The sequence below is a fragment of the Ochotona curzoniae genome, unplaced genomic scaffold (genome assembly GCF_017591425.1).
Source record: "Ochotona curzoniae isolate NIBS_2020 unplaced genomic scaffold, NIBS_Ocur_1.0 contig_43, whole genome shotgun sequence".
Lineage (NCBI taxonomy): Eukaryota > Metazoa > Chordata > Mammalia > Lagomorpha > Ochotonidae > Ochotona > Ochotona curzoniae.
In genome coordinates this window covers 27,693,380-27,713,659 of record NW_024466218.1, presented here as the reverse complement: position 1 = coordinate 27,713,659, position 20,280 = coordinate 27,693,380, and the positions used below count along the sequence as shown (strand labels likewise).

At 51.2% G+C, this 20,280-nt stretch overlaps 1 protein-coding gene across 15 annotated transcripts in view; it reads right to left on the bottom strand.

Annotated features, from left to right (window-relative positions):
- Positions 1–1,289: 1,289 nt before the first annotated feature.
- ZNF532 (zinc finger protein 532) overlaps positions 1,290–20,280 on the bottom strand; it is a 110,436-nt gene continuing 91,445 nt past the window's right edge. For 11 of the 15 annotated variants that reach the window (XM_040985056.1, XM_040985052.1, XM_040985060.1 and 8 more), the window contains 3 exons: positions 7,582–7,694; positions 4,380–4,527; positions 1,290–3,079 (listed from right to left, as the gene is read on the bottom strand). In XM_040985056.1, coding sequence (XP_040840990.1) covers positions 2,585–3,079; positions 4,380–4,527; positions 7,582–7,694 — 756 coding nt within the window. In that variant the 3' untranslated portion in view covers positions 1,290–2,584. The remainder of the gene's footprint in view (positions 3,080–4,379; positions 4,528–7,581; positions 7,695–20,280) is intronic. The other 4 variants (XM_040985058.1, XM_040985057.1, XM_040985061.1 and 1 more) reach the window with 1 other exon arrangement.

Sequence of the window (20,280 nt, the reverse complement as noted above, 5' to 3'; positions counted from 1 at the left end):
TTTACTTTCCTTTGTCATAGGTACCTGTAAACTCTCATAGTAGAATCATGGGACTAACAGAAAAAGAGCCATGCCCCTAGCCAACCCACAACAGATGGTGAGTGAAACAAGAAACTCAATCTCGGTGTTGTAACCATAGCATGTCCCGTCCTACTGGATAGCCTTGTCAGTCCTCCCTAAATGCTGTCACTGACTCACCTGGTATTGTCCCTTCTTGCCTAAATAACTTGCTTCTACCAAAGTGCAAACACTTTGTCATTCAAGGCGTTATTTGTCGTGAGGTTGGACCCTACTGCTTCATGCACTATGTTGACCCAACTATTGATGGCTTTTGTTAACAGCAAGGAATCTTCAACATTGAATCTTTCTAATTCTATTCTCTTTCTGTGCTTCTTTCTAAGCTGAATTGGTTTTTTTTTTTTTTTTCAATCTGTCCTTCTGGTAGTTTTATCCTCTGTCTGCTAGCTGGGTGCTGAATTCCAGCTAACTTCCACAAGCTCCATCTTCCAGCTTGCCAATGCCCCCTCAGCTGAGCCGCTGAGCTGTGCCTGCAGAGTTGTGGTGTCCACACAGCACTCTCTACTCCAGATCCCACTGTCTTCATTCTGGACCTCTTGTCTTTTTCAGCAACTTTCTTAAACACACAAGTAGATATTGAACACACAGCATCAAGCATTTCTGGATATTAAAGAAAAATTCTCAGGATATCTTACAAAAGCTATAGTGCCAAAAACAAAAATTCTGGCATTGTGTTTTGCACATATGTTTTATTTGTTGAAGAGGTGAATATTTATTTGTCAATATGTACATAGCCACATAGAGCGAGCACTAGATTTGAGAGCAGAGTATTTGGGTTCTAATAAGCAGAACCACTGACCACCTGTGAGGGCATAGACAGAGAAGTTCATCTGAGCTCAGCTGCCTTGACCATCAAACGAGGCTATTTGGATCCGTGTGGGCCACCACATGGGTTTATTGCAAAGTCCAGATGCAGAGACACGTGAAAAGTGCTGTGAATACACTTGGAACAGTACAAGGAACTAGAACAAGTAACAGCGATTGAGTCTTCAAGTTGAGGAACAAGTCGTCACACCCTGGGGTGGTACTGATGCACAGATGGCACCAGCGAGGTGAGATGGCTGGTCGCCACTGAGGAAGACACTGCCCTGCTATGCGGCAGGAGCGCTGTCATCCCGTGGGCTCTCCCGTGCCACCATCACAGCCCCAGCTCCACGGAGGTGCCAGACGACCCCTCCCCCCCAGCAATAACTCTCACAGAAGTACAAGGGCCAAACGTCCCATGTTTATTTACAGGTGAAATGTGTTGACTACAGTGAAGATGGGGCTAGTGCAGCACACCTGACAGCAGCAAGACCTTCGGAGGAACCAGATGTTGGCTACAGTGTATCATGCAAGTACCTATTTACACACAAGTCTTAAAAAACAAACAAAAAAGTACAAAATGTGTTCTGGGATAAATACCAAGATATAAAATACAAAACAAAAAAGAAACAAAACAAAACAAAACAAAACATAATACCCCCCTCAAAACACACACACACACACACAAATTACCGCCAAACCAGAAAGTACAGCGGAAAACTACCAACGGAACAAGCCCAGGAGGTGTACGGGGACAGGGGACAGCGCCGGGAGGGCTGAGGCCCGGGGCGTGGCTCAGTGCTTCACCTAATGGCTGAGGGCGACGTGCAGGCTGCTGTGTTAATACATTGGTGGGCGAGAGTGTGCATCCCATCTTGAGGTTCCAGAACATTTGGCAGTAGCACCCGCAACAGGAAATGCCAACTGTTTTGGACAGCAAAGGGTTAAGTCAACTGTGATTTGTTTTCATGTCAAGAGCCAGAGGAATACTTGATATTCTCTGAGAGTTGTGTTTCTGTAATGGTTAGTAAGTTACAATGACATGAAACCTGACTACGGCCAAGGCCACCTGGGTCACTGGGAGACCGTCTCACATCTCCTTGTGCTCTTGAAGCCAGCCTTGCCCCCACTGCCCATGCCGCGGGCCTCAGGGACTTCCTGCCTCCCCTGGCATGAGGGATGGCCTAGGTCTTGGCCATCTGCGAGGCCGCTCTTCCGGCAGGGCAAGCCGGGTCACGGAGGACAGTGCTAAGACACGTCCAAGTTCCTAGTGTTTGTAATGGAGACCCACGATTGCCTACAGTTGATGTAGTGAGTTCTAAAAATTAAAAACACTAAAAAAGGCATCTCTGTCAGCCTGTAGTTAGTGAATGCGTTCAAATCGGTAACATACAAAAATGGCAGAGCTGAAATCGGGAATTGCCCCTGTGACTAAGAAACGGTACAAAAGAAAGAAAAATCCTAACCCCACCCCCCCAAAAAAAAACAACCAAGAAAACACTGTCCACTAGATACCATACAAACATGTAACAAAGAGTATAAAAAGGTAACCCTTTAAATATATACAAACTCTGTGAAACGCAAAACACGGCTTCATACTAGGGAGGAGAGATCGAGGGGGAGGAGATATTGCAGCAGCCGACAGCAGACACGGCCCACCTGGCTTCGGCTCCCGTGGTGCCGCTAGCCCGGGCAGCGGGGGCTATTTCTCCGCAGAGCTCATTCTTTTGGATTTGATGAAGGCCATGCCGTGTGTCCGCATGTGTGTGTTTAAGGCAGCTTCTGTTTCAAAGGTTTTTGCACACACCTTGCACTTGCGGTCTGACAGGGCGCCATCTGCGGCCTCGTCCTCGGGGCCAGGCTTGTTCTCCTGCTGGTTGTCCTCGCCGGCCCCATTCTGCTTTGCCACAGGCTGCGGCTCTTTCAGCTTGTGCACGATGAACAGGTGCCGGGAGAGCGAGACGTGCGACGTGTAGCAGAGGCCGCACTCGCGGCACTGGTAGGAGGAGCCGTCGGAGCGGTGCTGCGGGATGTGCTCGTGGAACTGCAGCAGGTTCTCGGTGGTGAAGCCGCACACGGCGCACTTGTGCACCTTGAACACGTTAATCTTGAGCTTCTTCAGGGGCTGAGTGATGGCTCCCCGGGGAGGCCGGAACTCCAAAACGGGTTCCTCCAACTTCCGCTTGGGACTGGGAACCTGTGGGGCCGAGAACGACAATTGTGACATGACCAACACTGTCCTGTTTGGTGGCTTCCAGCACAGCAGCCGCGAGCAAGGGACTGCCTCCCTCTACCCCACCCTCAGGAACCGAGTTCCCTGGAGCCAGTGGCCCAGCAGCAGACAGAGATGAAGACAGGACCAGGCACCCCGGTAAGGACAGTGTGTGGGAACGGGAGTGCTGAGTGGGGTACACCAGTGGCAGACAGACCTGACCCAGGGAGGGGAGGTGCTGAGTGTGAAGGTGCCAGGTGCAGGCCCATGTGGGGGGCACTGTGCTCAGGGAAGGGAGGGGGCCAGCTTAGGGTTATGCCTGGGAACTTCAGCTTTCCCAGCGGGGATAGCAGGTGGGGTAAGATTGGCCTGAGGCAGCCACTGTTCCCTGCCCACTCACTGTATTGCTGGCTGTACCTCCCTCCCTCTGTAGCTCTCAGCCCTGCCTGCATCAGACCCCCTCACAGCCCCAAGTAAAATGAACCCCCTTCTCCCTGCTGCGCTGTCTGCTGCCTCTCCCTCCTGGGTCCCAAGAGTGTCTGCCCCACTGGCCCTCACCGGAAGCTCCCTGAGCTCATGTGCAGAGTTGAGACTAACCGGCTGATTCACTCTGGGAGAACACAGACATGCTACTTCCCCAGGTACACTCCACCTTCACACAGTGCACAAGACAGCAGGATTGGGGGGGCCTCAACTCCCGCAGCACCTGGCCAACATACACCTGGCTACAGGTGCACAGCTAAGAGGGGACTTTCAAGGAGTTCATGAAAAATGCAGACAATTTAATTCCATCTTTCCACTGTGAAAAAGTTATGGGAAGATGGAATTAGGAGGTTATGCAAAGATTGTAGAATTTTTGAATCAAGATCAAAAACTTGAGAATTTGAGAATCTTTTCCTCATCTGCATTTTACATCAAGTTTTTGGAAGACCTCTTACCCTATGACCTATCCGTCAAGCACCAGAGGAGAGGGGCAGAGAGAGACTTATGACTTCTATCATGGCCAAGAGCATTAAGGAGCTGGGTCTCACTGGTGCCCCTCCGGGCTACACTGCCCATGGAAAGGTACTGGCATCAGACATTCCTCTTGGCTAGTCAACAAAAGCAGATCCATCCAAAAGCAGCTTTAAGGATCTGGGAGAAGTCAGAAGAAACCTTCCCTTCCAGAAGCAAGATGAGAGGTGAGACACATGGTCTGAATTTCTCAAATTGTAAAGGGAGAGAACAGGTGGGAAGGTCACCACAACCCAACCTCACGATCCACAAGACATCTGCCCTGTTTGACCTCGGCGTCTTCTTTGACCTCGATGTCCTCCTCAGTGGTGGCTTCGGTCATTTCCTTCAGGTCGGGGTCCTTGATGCCATGCATCAGCTGGATGTGCTTCTCCAGCATGAGCCGTTTGGTAAACGTCCTCCTGGAGTCGGGGCAGTGCCTGGGCAGCAGAGAACACGTGGGTGAGGCACCAGCACACGGGGCCCCTCCGCGCAGGACAAAGCCCCTTGGCATGCTCAGACCAGCCGAGAACTCGGGCTGCACCAGGGTTCAAAGCCGAACGAGCAATTGTGCTCTGAAGCAAACTTTCCCACTTGGGAAGGAACTGTATAGCAAGCTCCCCACTGGTTTTGCTTCCTTCTAGGATCAACCATAATTTGGTTCTGAGGGAACATTTTCTAGCTTAGGTTACAGTATGACTTTGTGTCTAATTCTAAACAGCTGTAAGTTGAAAGGAGAACACTGGGTTTCTAGAAGATTCTCTCAGCACCGATGTCATGAGATATTGCTCTTTCCATTTGGGAGGGAACAGTGTCTGCCTCCCCGGCTGCCTCATCCAAGCACAGATGCAATATGTGTGCTCCAAAGGCACTCAAACACATCTGCGTATTCAGTACTTCATGGAAAACAGTGTTCCGGAAAAACTTTTTTGCATGAACAGAAACATACCTTAACTGCATTTCTATGGAACTTGAAGTATGCTTGTATTTCTTTTCAAGGCACAAAGAGGGAGAGGGGGAGATCTTCCACCCACTGGGACACTTCCCAAATAGACACAACAGTCAAGAACTCCATGCTAAGCACCCACATCACGGGTGCCAGTGGTTCTAGTTCTTGGGCCACCTTCCATTGCCACCTCGGGCAGCACTTACCGTGATGTGCCACAGAGCATGCCCTTGTGGTTATACTGTTGTTTGCCTACTTTATCTTGTATAAGAAATATGGCAGATGATGAAGAGTTTCTTTTAGAGATATGAATTGAGTTAATAAAGCAGGTGGCAGCTGATGTTCCTGGAGTCAGGAGATGCTCTAACTGCGGGGACAGGCAGAAGCAGTGCCTCGGGTGCTCCTCAGACCCAGCCCTACTGTCTGCACAAAGGTCTGAGAATATTATGACTGGCCCCAATCCCTGATGACCTCAGCTTGCAGAGTGGAAGGAGCCAGGGCCACCAAGGTACCAATGCCCATGGGCTAGCACTAAATCAGCCAGCAAACCCCTGCCCTTCTGAGTCTTAACAGTGACTCTGCAGTCAGCATGGATGGAGGTGGGAGGCCCCAGCTCCTTCTTGCCTGCCTCTCCTCTCCTGGCACTCCCCGGAGGGTGGTGTCTACAGCCCTGTGTCTGTCCACCCAGGAAAGCTTCCTGAATGGGCCAAATCTGACCCATGCCACCTGCGAAAGGCCACCTCTCAGGCTTTACTCACCTCTGTGCCCTACACTGGCTCTCATCCTCTGGCCACTACAAGTATCATGCTCTAAGAACTCACTCGAAACATGGTCGAGGATGAATCAGTGATATTTTTAAAAAGCCAGAGTTAGAGAAGGAGAGACAGAGAATCTTCTAGTTGCTAGTGTACTCTCCAAATGGCTGTAATGGCCAGAACTGGGCTGGTTTGAAGCCATGAACTCCTTCCAGGTCTCCCACATGGGTGCAGTGACCCAAACACTTGAGCTACTCTTTGCTGCTTTTCCAGACTATATGCAGAGAGCTGGAGCAGAAGTGGAGCAGTTTAAACTCAAATCAACACCCATATATGGATACCAGCACCATGTGGAAGCTTAGCCCACTATGCCTGGTGCCAGCCCCAATGACAGGTTGTTAGTTGACACCCTGTGCTACAGTGTCCTTCACAGAGACTGGGCCTGCGGCCTCCTCTGAAGCCTCAGTGCCAGTGCTGCCAAGTTACTATGTACAGAGACCAGGGATCTCACTTTCAAGGCAGCACCTTCTTTAGAACACACAGGCTCCTCAGGGATGGCATCGTGGGATAGTGGTTAAGGTGCCACCTATAGCACCTGTCATTCCTGGTTTGAGTTGCCACTGCTCCACACCCAATCCAGCTCCTTGCCAATGTGCCTAGCAATATAGTGGAAGATAGCCTGAGCAACTGGGCACCCCTGCCCATGTGAGAGACCCAGAAGGAGCTCTTAGCTTCTGTCTGACCCAGTCCTGGCCACTGTAGTCATTTGGAGAATAAAGTAGTGGATGGAAGATCTTTGTCCCTCTCTCTGTATAACTCTGCCTCTCAAATAAATCAGATAGATTCTTTTTAAAAACTTTTACTTGAAAGCAGAGTTACAGAAACAGAGGAATATAGCTGTTCCACTTACTGGTTCATTCCCCAAGCAGCCACAATTGTCAGAGTTGAGCCATGCTGAAACCTGGACAAGGGCCCAAGCACTTAGGCCACAAGCCACTGCCTTTCCAGGCCATTAGCAGAGAGCGAGATCAGAAGTGGGGTGGACTGAAACCAGTACACATGTGAGAAGTTCGCTTCATCAGACTGCTGACCACTCCAATCTTAAAATACCCAGCTCCTGGGCCTGGCACGATAGCGTAGTGGTTGAGGTTCTTGCATTGAGTGAGCACCAGGATCCCATATGGGTGCCAGTTCATATCCCATCAGCCTCGTTTCCCATCCAGCTCCCTGCCTGTGGCCTGGGAAAGCAGCAGAGGACGGCCCAAAGCCTTGAGACCCTGCACCCGCGTGGGAGACCTGGAGGAAGAGGCTCCTGGCTCCTGGCTTCAGATTGGCTTAGCTCCAGCCATTGCGGCCACTTGGGGAGTGAACCATTGGATGAAGGATCTTTCGCTGTCTCTCCTCCTCTCTCTATCCACAATTTCAATAAAAAATCTTTAAAAAAAAAAATACCAAGCTCCCTGTTAAGGTCCGAGCATGCAGTGTGAAGGGGCCCAGGTCCTTGGGCCTGCCCCTTGGCGGGGGGACATGGAGGGGGCTCCTGCCCTCAGCCAGCAGGGCCACTCGGAGAGTGACTCAGCAGATGGGAGATGGCTCACTGTGTCTAACTGCCCTCCAAGTCATGAATGAATCATGAATCTTTAAAAATACACAAAAGGGAAGAGCCTTAAATGGACATAGGGCAAGCAAGGAAGCGTTCCCATCTGCATTAATAGTGGCCGCCCCACCAACAACTCCCGTGTTCAGTCAACGGTGTAACGGAGCATGCCGCCCACAGCCGGCGTGGCACTCACGAGCACGTGTACACCTTCCGGATGCCCTTGTGCTTGATGCGATTGTGGCGGCAGAGGCTGTGTGATGAGCTGAATGACTTGTCGCACTGGCGGCATGGGTGCTTCTTCATTTGCTTTATGGGAGAAAAAGAAGGAAAACAGAAGCCGGTTAAACAAATGCCCTCATAACAGCAGAGCTTAAATTATTCAGTGACACAGTAACAATTATTTCTAAAAACAGCAAGGTGGTAGGGAAGGCCTCAGGTAGACTACAAGTGGGCTGATTTCAGAAGCCTGGGATAGAACTATCAATTGGGGCTGTTGTTGTGGCATAGCAAGTTAAGCCACAGTCTGTGCTGCCAGCATGCCATACATACACAATTCAAATCTCAAGTGCTCTACTTCTGATCATGCTTTCCACTGATGTGTCAGAGGAAGTGGCAGACAGTGGCTCAGGTCCCTGGGCCCCTGCATGCACACGGACGGCTGGATGACGCTCCTGGGCTCTGACCCAGGCCTGGCCATTTGGCAGTGAACCAGTGGATGAAGACCTGTCTCCCCGTGTCTGTAATTCTACTTTTCAAACAAATAAATCGTTAGGTTTTTTTTTCTCTTGAATACTTAATGATAAACATTTTTAACTCTCTTAAAAGAGAGGCAAAGAGTTAATCCTATTCATTGGTTCACTCTCTAGATAGCACCTTTTGATATGAAAATCTGTGAAATCTAGGAACTTTTTCATAATGTTTTCCATGCGCTTTTTGAAGATTCCTTGTAAGCAAGGACCTCACCATTTCAGGCAGTAGTGGAGTGGGCACGGGGCAGGGTTGGGGAGATGCTGCTGCTTGGATGCCCCCTCAGAGCCCTAAGTCTCAGCCCCCTCCCAAACCTGGCTCCCTGCTGACAGGCACAGGCGTTCAGGTCCCCCCACTGGAGAGGTGGACTGCGGCACTGGCTAAGCTTACTCCTGCCCTGGCTGGCAGGACTGAACTACCTCTGCCCTTAAAGTAACAGGCAAGCAAATGAAGAAAACTTGCTCCAAAATTTTCCATTAAAGTTTTCATGAACCCTCACATAAGGGAAAATTTTTCTAGAATTCATAATCATGGTAATTCAATGTGGGCCCTATAAAGTAAATTAGTAGCTTGACTTTAAAACAAATTCTTTAGGTATAACATGCATAGCAGTTTGGAACTAAACAATATCCTATCACAAGGAAATTAAATCATAAAAACTGTCAGGCTCGTAAACTGAACAAACTGTGGCTCAGCGCCAACTAAGGCAGAAACAGGAGTGGTGGTCCTGGGAGGAAACACAGGTACTTGGCTCAAGGAAGCCCCTGCATGCTCCGAGAGGAAGACACGCTTGGCCCGGCAGGAGCATCCTTATGTCCACCTGACAGCTCGCCTTCCTTCTGACAGGTGAGCAGATCCGTTAAGGGGGCAGAAAATCCAGCTCTGGGTGCAAGCCAGCCCTGGCCATGCCCTCCTGCCTTCCTCCTGGGGTGCTGCTGGAAGATGGGGAACAACTGACGGCCAGCGGACAGAGACACTGCTCAGTTAAGTGTCCCTTGAATAGAATTGCTACCTGTCCAAACTTAAAATTGAAGCTTAATGAGTGAAAAATCATTACCTTTATTAAATAAAGCAAGCCAGTCCGGTAAGTGTGCAAAAGGGTCTCATACTCTGGCAAGACTGGAATCAGATACAAATGAAATCCATGGAGCTGGCGTTGTGGCAGAACAAGTAAAACTGCCTACAGTGCTGGCATCCACTATGGGTGCTGGCTCGAGTCCTGACTGGCCACTTCCCATCCAGCTCCCCCTGCTTATGCTCCTGGGAAACAGTGGAGGACAGGCGAAGTGCCTGGGAACCCTGCAGCCACATGGCAGACCCAGAAGAAGCTCTGGTTCCCAGCTTTGGTCTGGACTAGCTCTGGCCATTGTAGTCATCTGGGAAATAAACCAGCAAATGGAAGACCTTTCTGTAACCCCACCTTTCAAATAAAAATATTTCTTTTAAAAATGAAACTGTCTCCATGCTTTTCTTAAGCCTATAATCTCAGAGAAGAACTGGGCCAAGAAGCGGCGGGAGTAGCTGGCGCCTTGAGGAAACACATGGTTCCTGCAGCCTCAGGGTTCCCACCCAGCCAGGGACTCTGGGGCAGCAGGCAGGGCCTGTACGCACTGTACTACCATAAAGCTTCAGGGCAGCTCGGGAAGGCACAAGGCCACAGTGCTTAAGTGCTCAGAGGGGAGCTGGGTCGCTCCACACAGTTACCCCAAGAGGGCCCAGCACAGAAAACCCCTCTAAAGCAGGCCAGTGTTGACAGAGGAGCCTTTGAAAGGAGAGACACAACTCCCAGTGAAGCCGGGCAGAATGCCCTGGAGACAGGAACACAGACTTTTCTTGGAAAAAGGAAGATTCACTTGTTTTTCTTGCCATTGTAGAGCCGTTACTATTTACAATTTTAATAGAGAAACCCCGGTAAGGAACCACTCACATCAAAGGGCAGCTCAGCTGCACACGTGGCCATTTCCAAAGACCCAGCAATGTGTGAGGCCGTGCTAGGCATCACCCTGAAGATGCAGCAGTAAACTTTGCAACCCCAAAACGCAGGGCTCTGGGCTCACAGGCGGCCAGGGGACCAGGTGCTTCAACACCAGTGTCTGATTCAAACTGGGAACCAGATACTTCTTCTCGGCTTCCCTCGTGGGTGTGGGGCCATCCTCCACCCCTTTCCCAGGCCATAAGCAAAGCTGAACTAGAAATAAAGCAGCCAGGACACCAGCTGGTGCCAGGTGGGATACTGACACTTGCAGGTGGAAGATTAGCCTGTATACCACAGTGCCAGCCCCAGGTGTTAGATCTTAGCATCCCTCATCCAAATGCCTGGGTTCAAATCCTGACTCCTCCACCTCCAGGAAGGTGGCAAGTGCTGTCTTGTGCCTAGGTCATAGCCCCCCAAGTGGGAGCCCTGGATCGAGCTGCCTGCCCTACCTCCTGAGGTACTTGGAGAGAGCCTCAGAATGGACTCACTCTTACCCTGCCTCAAAATTAAGTTTTAAAAAATTCAAAATGTTTAAAAAATACAAATCTAGAGTGTTTTAGTAGCCAACTAGTAGACCATAAAACCTTAGAACAAATTATACAAGCATCTGGGGGTACTGAGCCTGAACCTTCTCCCTGATTTCATCCTCCCAGCTGTCAGAAGGCACCGACTTCGGGGCTGTGAGAGCTCGGCAGGCCACCATTCTGTCCAGGGGCACTGGGGGGGACGGGTCTTGCTCTGGCCAGGGGCTCTCTCAGTCAGAGAAGATCCATTTTGCCATATCCCTTCCCATCTCTACGGACAGGCCTCTTTGTGCTGCAGGTGACTTTGAGGAAGTTGAAGACAGTCACAAGGTCATACTTCTCTGCCTTGCCCTGAAAATCCTTCCTGCATGAGGCACCTGCTGTGCACAAATGCAGGCAGCTTCCTGAAGAGCCCTCACACATCCAGAAGCAGTGGAACCCGTGAGGCTAGAGGGTGCAGAGGGTTGGCCAAGTCACAGCTCTGTCCATGTGCTTCCCTGAAGGCCAGGGAAAACTCCAGAAATGACAGAAGTCACTCAGCACTGCACAGTCCTTGTAAGCACTAAGCTCTTCTACCCAGCACCTGTCCCTCAGCCCAAGCTGCATGCGTGGGGCAGTCCATGCTGCTTCAACACTGCACACCCATCCTTAACCGACCACACCACAGAACCGTGCAACCACAGCTTCTTCACAGATGGAGCTGGAGGATGGCATGCCCATGTGCCACCCACAGGGACCCAGCTCTGCCTGGCATGAGGTGAATAGTGAAGTACTACGAATCCTGTGCCCAGTGCCCAGGGAAGGAGCTGTCAGCTGCTATGCAGTGGGGCAGGGGTGACTGTTCTTGGGGAGAAGAGGCAGCTCCAGCAGGATGCGTGGGGTCACCTGTGCACCTCTGCACCCCTCCCCTGGTCCTACCCAACTCCTCCACAGTTCTCTGGGCCCAGCTGGTGTTTCCCACAGCTGGAATCACAAGCCAACACAGAATTCTCATGGCCCCAGCTGTCCCCTGCCAGCTCTGTGTGACTGCGGGAGAGGCTGGGTATTTGGGTATTTCCAGCATTATTATGCAGGCTGTGCCAAAGGAGAATGAGGCACATAAATTTTACCCACACACACCAACACAATGCCACACAGCAGAAGCAAAAGTGCTAGTATGAAAAGAACTACAACACACGGAACAGAGACACCTGGTGCAGGAACCTCCCCTAATCAGCTGGGCTGTGAAGAAATGAGAGAAAATATGCGTGTGCACCCATGCTGACACCATGGACCCACTCTCACCCTGGTTCTCAGGGCTCCGTTCTAAGGCCAGTGGACGCCATCAAGTGCGGATAGTAGCAAACACTACCGGACTGCCCACCTTAACGCTTCACCTCACCACTTAAAGGAAGTACATTTCGGTGCCTTGTCAGCCAGTGGGACTGCCAGCATTGTCCCTTTAACTATAACAAGGCTTCCCTAGACACAAGCACCTCTACTTTGCCACAGCCAACCTGCAACCAGGAAGGCTACTGAGGGGCTTCCAGGTAAGGGGAGAGTACACAGTGTGGCCACACAGCACAGGGGAGGGTCTGGAGAAACATGGGTGCACAGGGTATGAATCCAGACGCCAGAAACAGCAGAAACGCACAACAGCAATAAACACAGCATAAAGGACAGAAACGTGTCACACACATGCCCTGCTCAGCGGGTCACCAGACCCTCAGGCAGCAGACAAGCAGAGCACTGTGAGGAAAGCTGGCTCCCAATTAGGCTGCCAAGGACGTGGCCGCGGAACCCAGCACCAGGGGCCCCCATGGAGTCCCTGCTGAGCAGGCAGTGGGGGCCTGGGGTGTCTTCTAAGCAGACCCATGTGGCAGCTCTGTCTGGGTCTCGTGGGCCTTTGTAACCCTGCTGACCCGGGCCCACCCTCACTCAGGACAGACACAACACTTCCTTTCTGGAATGACTTCCCATGCACTTATAGCCCTTTTCAATTACAAAAGAATCTCAAAAGAAAATAACAACATAAAAAAAAAACTCAACAGAAAAGAGACATCACAAAAGATGTTTTCCAATCACTGCTAGTAAACGGGTAAATATCCACATAGAATAAAAAGATTACAATATACTGAGTGGGGGCAGCACCACGGTGTGGCCAGTTAAACCACCGTCCACAATGCTGGCGGCCCCTAGTTTCCTGCTAACACTCCTGAGAAGGAAGCTGCTGATGGCTTACGTACTGGCACCTCTGCCACGTGGGAGACCCAGATGAAGCTCTCATTGCAGCCTGGGCCAGACCTGGTTGCTGCTGCCATTTCAGGCATGAAGCAGCAGACAGATCTCACTCCCTGTCACTCTGCCTTTCAAATAACTTAGTGTGTGTGTGTGTGTGTGTGTGTGTTTAATAAAATAACATTCACTGAGGACTTGAGCAGGATCCACTTGCTGGCCCTGGCTCCTGCCTTGTGCTTTCTGCTGACACAGCCCTGGGAGGCAGCAGTGACAGCTGCTGTCACCCAGGTCCCTGCAACCCCTGTGGGTGACCTGGCTCAGGCCCCAGTTGCTGCTGGCATGTGGGGAACTCAGCCGAGTGCCACAAAAGCAAACACTTAGCTTGGGGACTTGGTGCTGGGCCTACATTGTATAGCATTTCCCAGCTGTGTAAAGGAGCCACAGCAAGGGGTGGCCAGCCCTTGCACTGCAGGGTGAGGAAGAGGGTGGGGTCACACAGTGTCTCCTGCAGGGCTCTCAGGACACCCCACGTGCCATGCCCAAAGGGCATGCCCTCTGACAGCAGTGCACCATGTCCTCACACCCCTGCATAGTTCACCCAAAAGGATGCTTCCACCCCTGCCTCCTCCAGCGCCTGCGCGACCCTCCCTCATGGGGTCAGCCTGCCTCCACTGGGGGTAGATGGAGTCAGCTTCAGGTCTGTTTCTGTTCGCAGATAGTGTCACCCTTACAGACAGAATCATGTACTACACATTTAATAAACCGGGGCTCTCCAATCCCCTCCAAACCCCAGGTGCCACCGCCACCCCTGCAGGAGTCAGATCTATATTCTTCCTGAGGGGGATCCTGGGGACATGGAGGTGGCAGAGGCAGGGTTTGGGAGTGGCATGGGTCTGGATGTGGGCTAGGTATTGAGACAGGAAGCCGAGGTGTGCCCGTACATGCTCCTCTGTGCCCAACTGCCCAAGCAGCACGAAGACATTCTTCCACAGGGAGAGGACTCAGTCTCCAGCCATTGGAGACGTTTCCAATCAGCAATGCTCTCTGTCCACACATATTGGAACAGCCACCCAAACACACCTCTGTTTCCTGTCATGGCAAACAGTACCAGCCCAGCCTCAAGGACACCATCACCTCTTCCAGGGCCTCCCAGCAACAAACAGGAAGTGCCAGGGGCCAGGATGTCCAGGCATCCCTAAATGCCCCAGACAAGCCAGCATGTGGCAGCAGCATGCTTACAAGCCCTCCAGGGCAAGGACTCTTCAGAGCCAACAGCCATCTGGGACTCCAGCTGGGACTCCAGCGCTTCAAGGGACTAATTCTTTATTAAAGAGTCTGGGCTAAGCCATTGCCTGATTTGCCAGAAGAGCTAGCCAAAGGCTTCCTCTGCTGGGCAGCAAGGTAAAACCAAGGCAGCAGGTTGGGCAGTGTTGGAGCATAGACAGTTAAACTGCTGCCCACAGCAGCAGCAGTCCACGTCAGGATGCAGCTTCCAGCGGCTCTGCTGCCGATGCTCCTGGAAGGGCAGTGGAAGAGGGACTAACTGTGTGGGCATCCTGCCACTGATGTGGGCAGACTGTCATCCAGTTGTCAAGCAGCAAACTCCCGTGGACCGAGAGGAGACGGCAAGCGCATAGGAGGGAAACAAGTGTACTGGCCACACACTGACCCAGTAGGATTTCACAAGCTCCTCCACACCCAGCCCCACATCCACACCAGCAGGGGAAAAAGCAAAATGAAACTCAGATCGGGCAGGTTTCCCTGCTAACAGCTTCAGTTTTCTATATGTCTCCAGATATCTGAAACTTTGTGCAGAAGAATCTTCTGAGAACTACCCAAAGACCTCTTGATAGAGGCCAAGGCACGGCCACGATCCCTTAAGCCCCCAGATAGGCCCAGGTGGACACCAGCAAACGCAAGCTACTGTGACTCTGTTCACCAGTCAGTGCAGCACCCTGACCCCAATGCAACTCACTCCGGGGAAGCAAGGTCCCAGCCAGACACGACCGTGAGAGCACAATGCTGCAACAATCTTCCCTCGCCAGCGGCATGCATTCCACAAACGTGGCACAAGCAGCCTCAACCTCAACCAGCGTCACTACGTCAAAAGCAGAAATAACACCAGGGCATGAGCCATGTTTTTGTGAACTGTTCCACAACTACATGGGCGGCCCCAGTGCTCCCCGTCTGGGAAATACCAGAGCTCTGGGCAGAGCAGGGACTAGCAAGCACAGCACCTTTGTGCACCAGCACAGAGCCATCAACAGCCACGGGCATACTCCCCCTGCCAAGCTTCTGTTAGGGTCCATTTCCTCACCTGTAAGTGGGTAACAGTATCTCTCTCGGGAACTGGCTTCATGCCGCAAAAGAGGTAACACACAGGGTGAGACACACAGCAGGCCCCCATCCATGCCTGCCCACTCCATCGCCATCATCACTCCAACTTCCAACAAGGCCATAAGCTACCCCGCCATCAAGACTCAGATATGTCTCTTGCAAATGCCGGGATCCCGTAAGGGCACTGGTTTGTATCCTGACTGTTCCCCTTCCCATCCAGCTCCCTGCTTGTGGTCTGGGAAAGCAGTAGAGGACAGCCCAAATCCTTGGGACCCTCTTACCTGCATGAGAGACCTGGAAGAGACTCCTAGCTTTGGATCAGCCCAGCTCCTGCCATTGTCATTTGGAAACTGAGTCTATGAATGGAGGACCCCCTGTTGTTAAGTTTGCCTTTCAAATAAACATTTAGTAATTTATGGAAAATGGGGTATTATAAAATGATAACGTAGGATGCAGACAGAGTCTCTCAACGCCTCAGGTAATGCTTATCCGAAGCACGGCTGCTCCTAGCTGGCACCCATGTCCTGGGTAATCACCATCGCCTCAAGCTGCCTTCTCCACCTTCCTTCTCTGCCACTGCCGTTTCTTCCTTGCTTCTACTTCTCCGTAATGAGGCATTCTTCAGAACATAGAGGATGGAATGGGAGAGTATTGCAGGTCCCTAACACCAAGTATATGTAGATATGTGTCTGACTGTGAAGGGCTTACAAACCACTGGGGACAGAGACAGGAAGACATTCCAAAAGCAGTTCAACACTCACAACGCAATGTTGGGCCCAGCTGCTGCTCCACTTACAAGTGCTAAAACTGCTGCAACACACAGACCGTGCCACTAGGAGGGACATCTCGTGGCCTAGTACTTCCCGACACTGACCGCAGACCACTGCAACCAGCAGGCTCGCTGCCAGCTCTGTGCACCCCGGCTGCTTATGGCTATCACCTGGGACCTCTAGAAAGCAGAGCCAGTCAGCTGGGGAGCAGGTGCACAGCGAGTTTAGCTCTCCTCGTAACTCTAATGGACAGCTCCTGTGTCACTACACTGCTCTGTTCCTATCCTGGAGTGCTTGTTAGTGGAAGTGTTGCTTCCATCTGCACATCAGACCAGCTGTGGAAAGAAATGCTTTGAACAGTCACATGACTGGCTCCAAGACTGACTTTGTAGACTGGGACTGCTCCCAAACATCAGGCTCCCCAGGCAGCAACAGGGCTCCTTGTTTCCCTACAGGTGGCTTCATTCGGTCCCAGGGTTGGTGTTTGCAAGGTTACCTTGATCCTGGAATCCTCTTATGGTCCCTTTGTCCCGCTACAACTGTTTATAGGCAGGCACTTAGCAGATCCCTGCATTGACATGCGCCGCCCAGCCCTGCTGGCCTGTCATTTTCCTGTGTTGCAGTCCCTTTGACTGTGTAGGTTCCGGAAGTCAGCCAATGCAAGCTCCCCTCCAGCCCCTTCCCACCAGAGTCCCCTACGTTCCCCAGCAGGGTTCCCCTCCTGCGCTCAGCACCTATGTTCAGCTGAGCTCTCAGCCTCAGACCCCGTGTGACCACCTGTCTGGGACTGGTAAATGGTACTTGTCACACCAGCCACCTCCCCAGGTCGCACAGGGTCCTCTGCTCAGGCCCCTTCATCTAGGCTGCCCACGCACTTTACATCCGTGAATCACAGGCAGCAGAAGGGAAGCAGGCCAGGCAGGGGCGAGTCTCCTGCTGAGTCGCAGCTGTGTTACCATCATGGCTGAAGTAAACAGAGTGAGTTGATGGGCTGCTCAGGCACATCTTACTGCCATGGGATCCACACACCAGTAGCTCTCAGTGTGGTCCCAAGACCAGCAGTGAGAGCACTGCCAGGCCCTACACCCAGGTCATGGGTTTCCTGCCCAGCCCTACTGCATGGGCAGGCCATCACATGTGGCTCTACAAGCCTGCCAGGTGACACGCTGCATGCTCAAGTTCTGGGAATGCCACGTACCTCTCCCTGATTGTGACACTCACAGGGCCACAGTAGAATGGCCAAATAACAGCAACATGTGTCTTCACACGACCTAGCCAAACTCCAGCTACCTGGATATCTTATTGACTTGCTTTTAAAATGTATAAATGGGACACACAGAGCTCCCTGATTCACTCCCTGAAGGCCCAAGATGGCTGGGGCTGAGTCAGGCCAATCAATCAGGGATCTCCTACCAGGTGGCAGGGAACCAACTGGTTGAACCACAACCATTGCCTCCCACAGTGCACACAGGCAGGAAGCTAGAAAGGAAGTGGAGCCAGGAGTTAAATCCAGACACTGACACAGTAGACAGGCCATCCTGAGAGGCATCTGCAAGTCTAGAGCAAGTGCCCGTCCCTGGTTTTTAGAGGACAAATTCTGCATGTATTTATGCGAATTACCTTGCAAAAACAATCCCGGGTCCTCTCGCTATAACCGAACCACTGAAAGGGGTACATGGGGCTGGCATGTTAGCTCAACAGCCTAATACTCTGCCTGCAAGCACCAGCCACCCATATGGGTGCCAGTTTGTGCCCTGGCTGTTCCACTTCCCACCCAACTCCCTGCTTGTGGCCTGAGTAAGCAGTAGAAGATGATCCAAAGCCCAGGGACTCGCACCCATGTAGGAGACCTGGGAAGAGGCTCCTGGTTTTGAATTAGCTCATCTCTGGACATATCAGCCATTGGGAGAGTAAACCAGTAGATGGAAGATCTTTCTCTTTCCATCTCTCTGTAAATCTGCCTTTCCTATCAAAATAAGTAAACTCTTAAAATGAAAAAAAAACAAGAAAAGGAAAGAAAAAAAAGAGAAGTAGGAAGGAAGAAAAAAGATGGGCAGATGCTGACCCAACTCAGATGTTTTCTTGCAGTGCAGCAGGGCATGCTACCCCCCAGCCCTTTGGCACTGTCTACACAACAGAATGTTAACACAAAGAGTGTAAGTTTTGCTGAGAGCCCAGTTCCTGTTTTTTGTATTATTCTATCTGCACGCCATGCCTCTGTTAAGAAAAGGACGAGGTGATTTACGTTAAGGTACATGTTCTTAGTCCTCAATTTCATTGCCGTGGTGCTGTGGCAGAATTGGTGACTTCACATTCTGTGCTTAGAGATGACTGGGCCGGTGCAGTCGGACACACTTAACCTGAAATCCACAGAATCTCTTAGGCTTGTTTTTCCAGATGAGCATGATGCTGGCTGCTTGCATTCCCCACAGCACACAGATCTATGCTCGCTGCTCCACCCTCACAGCAAGAGGGCCTGGACCAGGGCCACATGCCCTTCCCCTACTCTGCCTCCACCCTCCCTGACCCAGTGCCCTCGCCTGGCACCTCTATGAGTCCCCTGGAAAGTCAGCACAGCTCTCCTGAAGCTAGATGCTTCCTTTGTCATCCTGGAACTGACTGTTCCTCTCAATGTCAGGGTATACTTTACAAGCTTCAGCTCTTGGACATTTTAACTGGAAGCATCTGAGGAAAATCTCTTAGTAAACATGTCGGGACCTCCCACTCAGCATGCCCAGGAAGCCACTCTGAAGCTGTGCCTTCCCAGTTACAGTCTCCCATACTCGGCGACAAGCGCAATCTGCCTCTTGGATCTCTTAAACGAGACAGGTTTGCTCTAAATCTCTGCCTAAACAGTGACCAGAGTATCAGCTGGTGTGTGGTAGGCACCACATCACATGCGTGGTGCACAAATACTTGGATGCAGGAATGTCAAGTGTAACCATCATGGTAGAGGACAGTGGCATGATACTTTTGCTAGCAGAGGTAGCTGACTGGAACAGGGTCAAGAAAAGACGAGCTAGGACTATATTATATATGACACCAGAAAGAAGTCCTCTGCAAGGGGCTTGCAATACCTGGGGGGACAACTCCAGGCACTCAACAGCCACGTGCAGAACCATTGTGTAACAACAATAAATGACAGCAATGGAATCTAATGCAGTGTTTAAAACAAACATCCATGAGTCCATATCACTCTAAATTTAAAAACTGACAACCCCTCCCCCAGTACAGTCCCAATCAGTAAATACAGAGGAAGAGATGGAAGTGAAAGGTCCATTTGGCACACACAGCAGCAGGGACTGGGGCAGGCAAGAATCAAGTTGGAACATACAAATCAGCACGTATAAGAAAGATGAGTAACAGCACTGTGTGGTCTCAAAGTTCCTCCCCATGTGCTTCTTACTCAGAAGGAAAACAGCAAATCACAGGGCGGGGCGGGGGGGGGGTGCTGTCCTTGCAGCTACAGACATAATCAAGCACTCGCAGTTAATGTCCCCCACACGTGACTCATGCCTCCAGCACACTCAGAAAGACATAATATCACATCGGGGACATTCCTACCAGACACAAGCAACCTAAATGATCTGAGAGGAACTGCCAGACAAATCCAAGCTACAGGATAGCTCCCCAAAGGACTTGTAACCTTTGCCAGCGCCAGCCTCACCAAGAAAGACTGGGCATGCATCACAAGCCCAAGGAGGCTGGCTGCGGAGCGCAACACGGCAACCAAGAACGGGCTGCGGCAAGGCAGGCACCAGCAGTGGGGCAGCTGTGGAGGCCAGGGATAGCTCCCGTGTCACTGTTCAAACCCTAGTTCCGAACCCTGTCTTAGGTTTGGGTAAGATAATAACATTTGGGAAGCTATGAGGAATGGAGATAGAAGGGCCTCACTATTTTTGCAACTTTGTTTGCTAAGTCTGAGGCATTTCAAAAGGAAAATTTGAAAAAAACAGAAATTGTAGGTTATAACTGAATAATGTAACAAAGGTTTATCTTGGTGAGTAAATCTTTCAAACAGCTTTTGTACACAGGGGAGACGCAGAGAAAACCCCTTTGTGTGCTATGCAGAAACACTATCTCAATAGATTTGCAATTTGAAAGACCCACGTGTGGCCAGTATGATTATCTCCATGCTCGGCCTTTGTAAAATGATGCAGGTCAGTTACTGATTTCGCCCCCACAAACAAAGCCACCCTGCTGGCAGGTGGTGGTGTCAGAATCTGAAATCATGTCAGTCAGGCTCTGAATCCCTAGCACGTTGCAAGTTCTGCACTCAGAGCCAGACACATCTGCTGTGTGAAGAATCCTGAAACACGGGG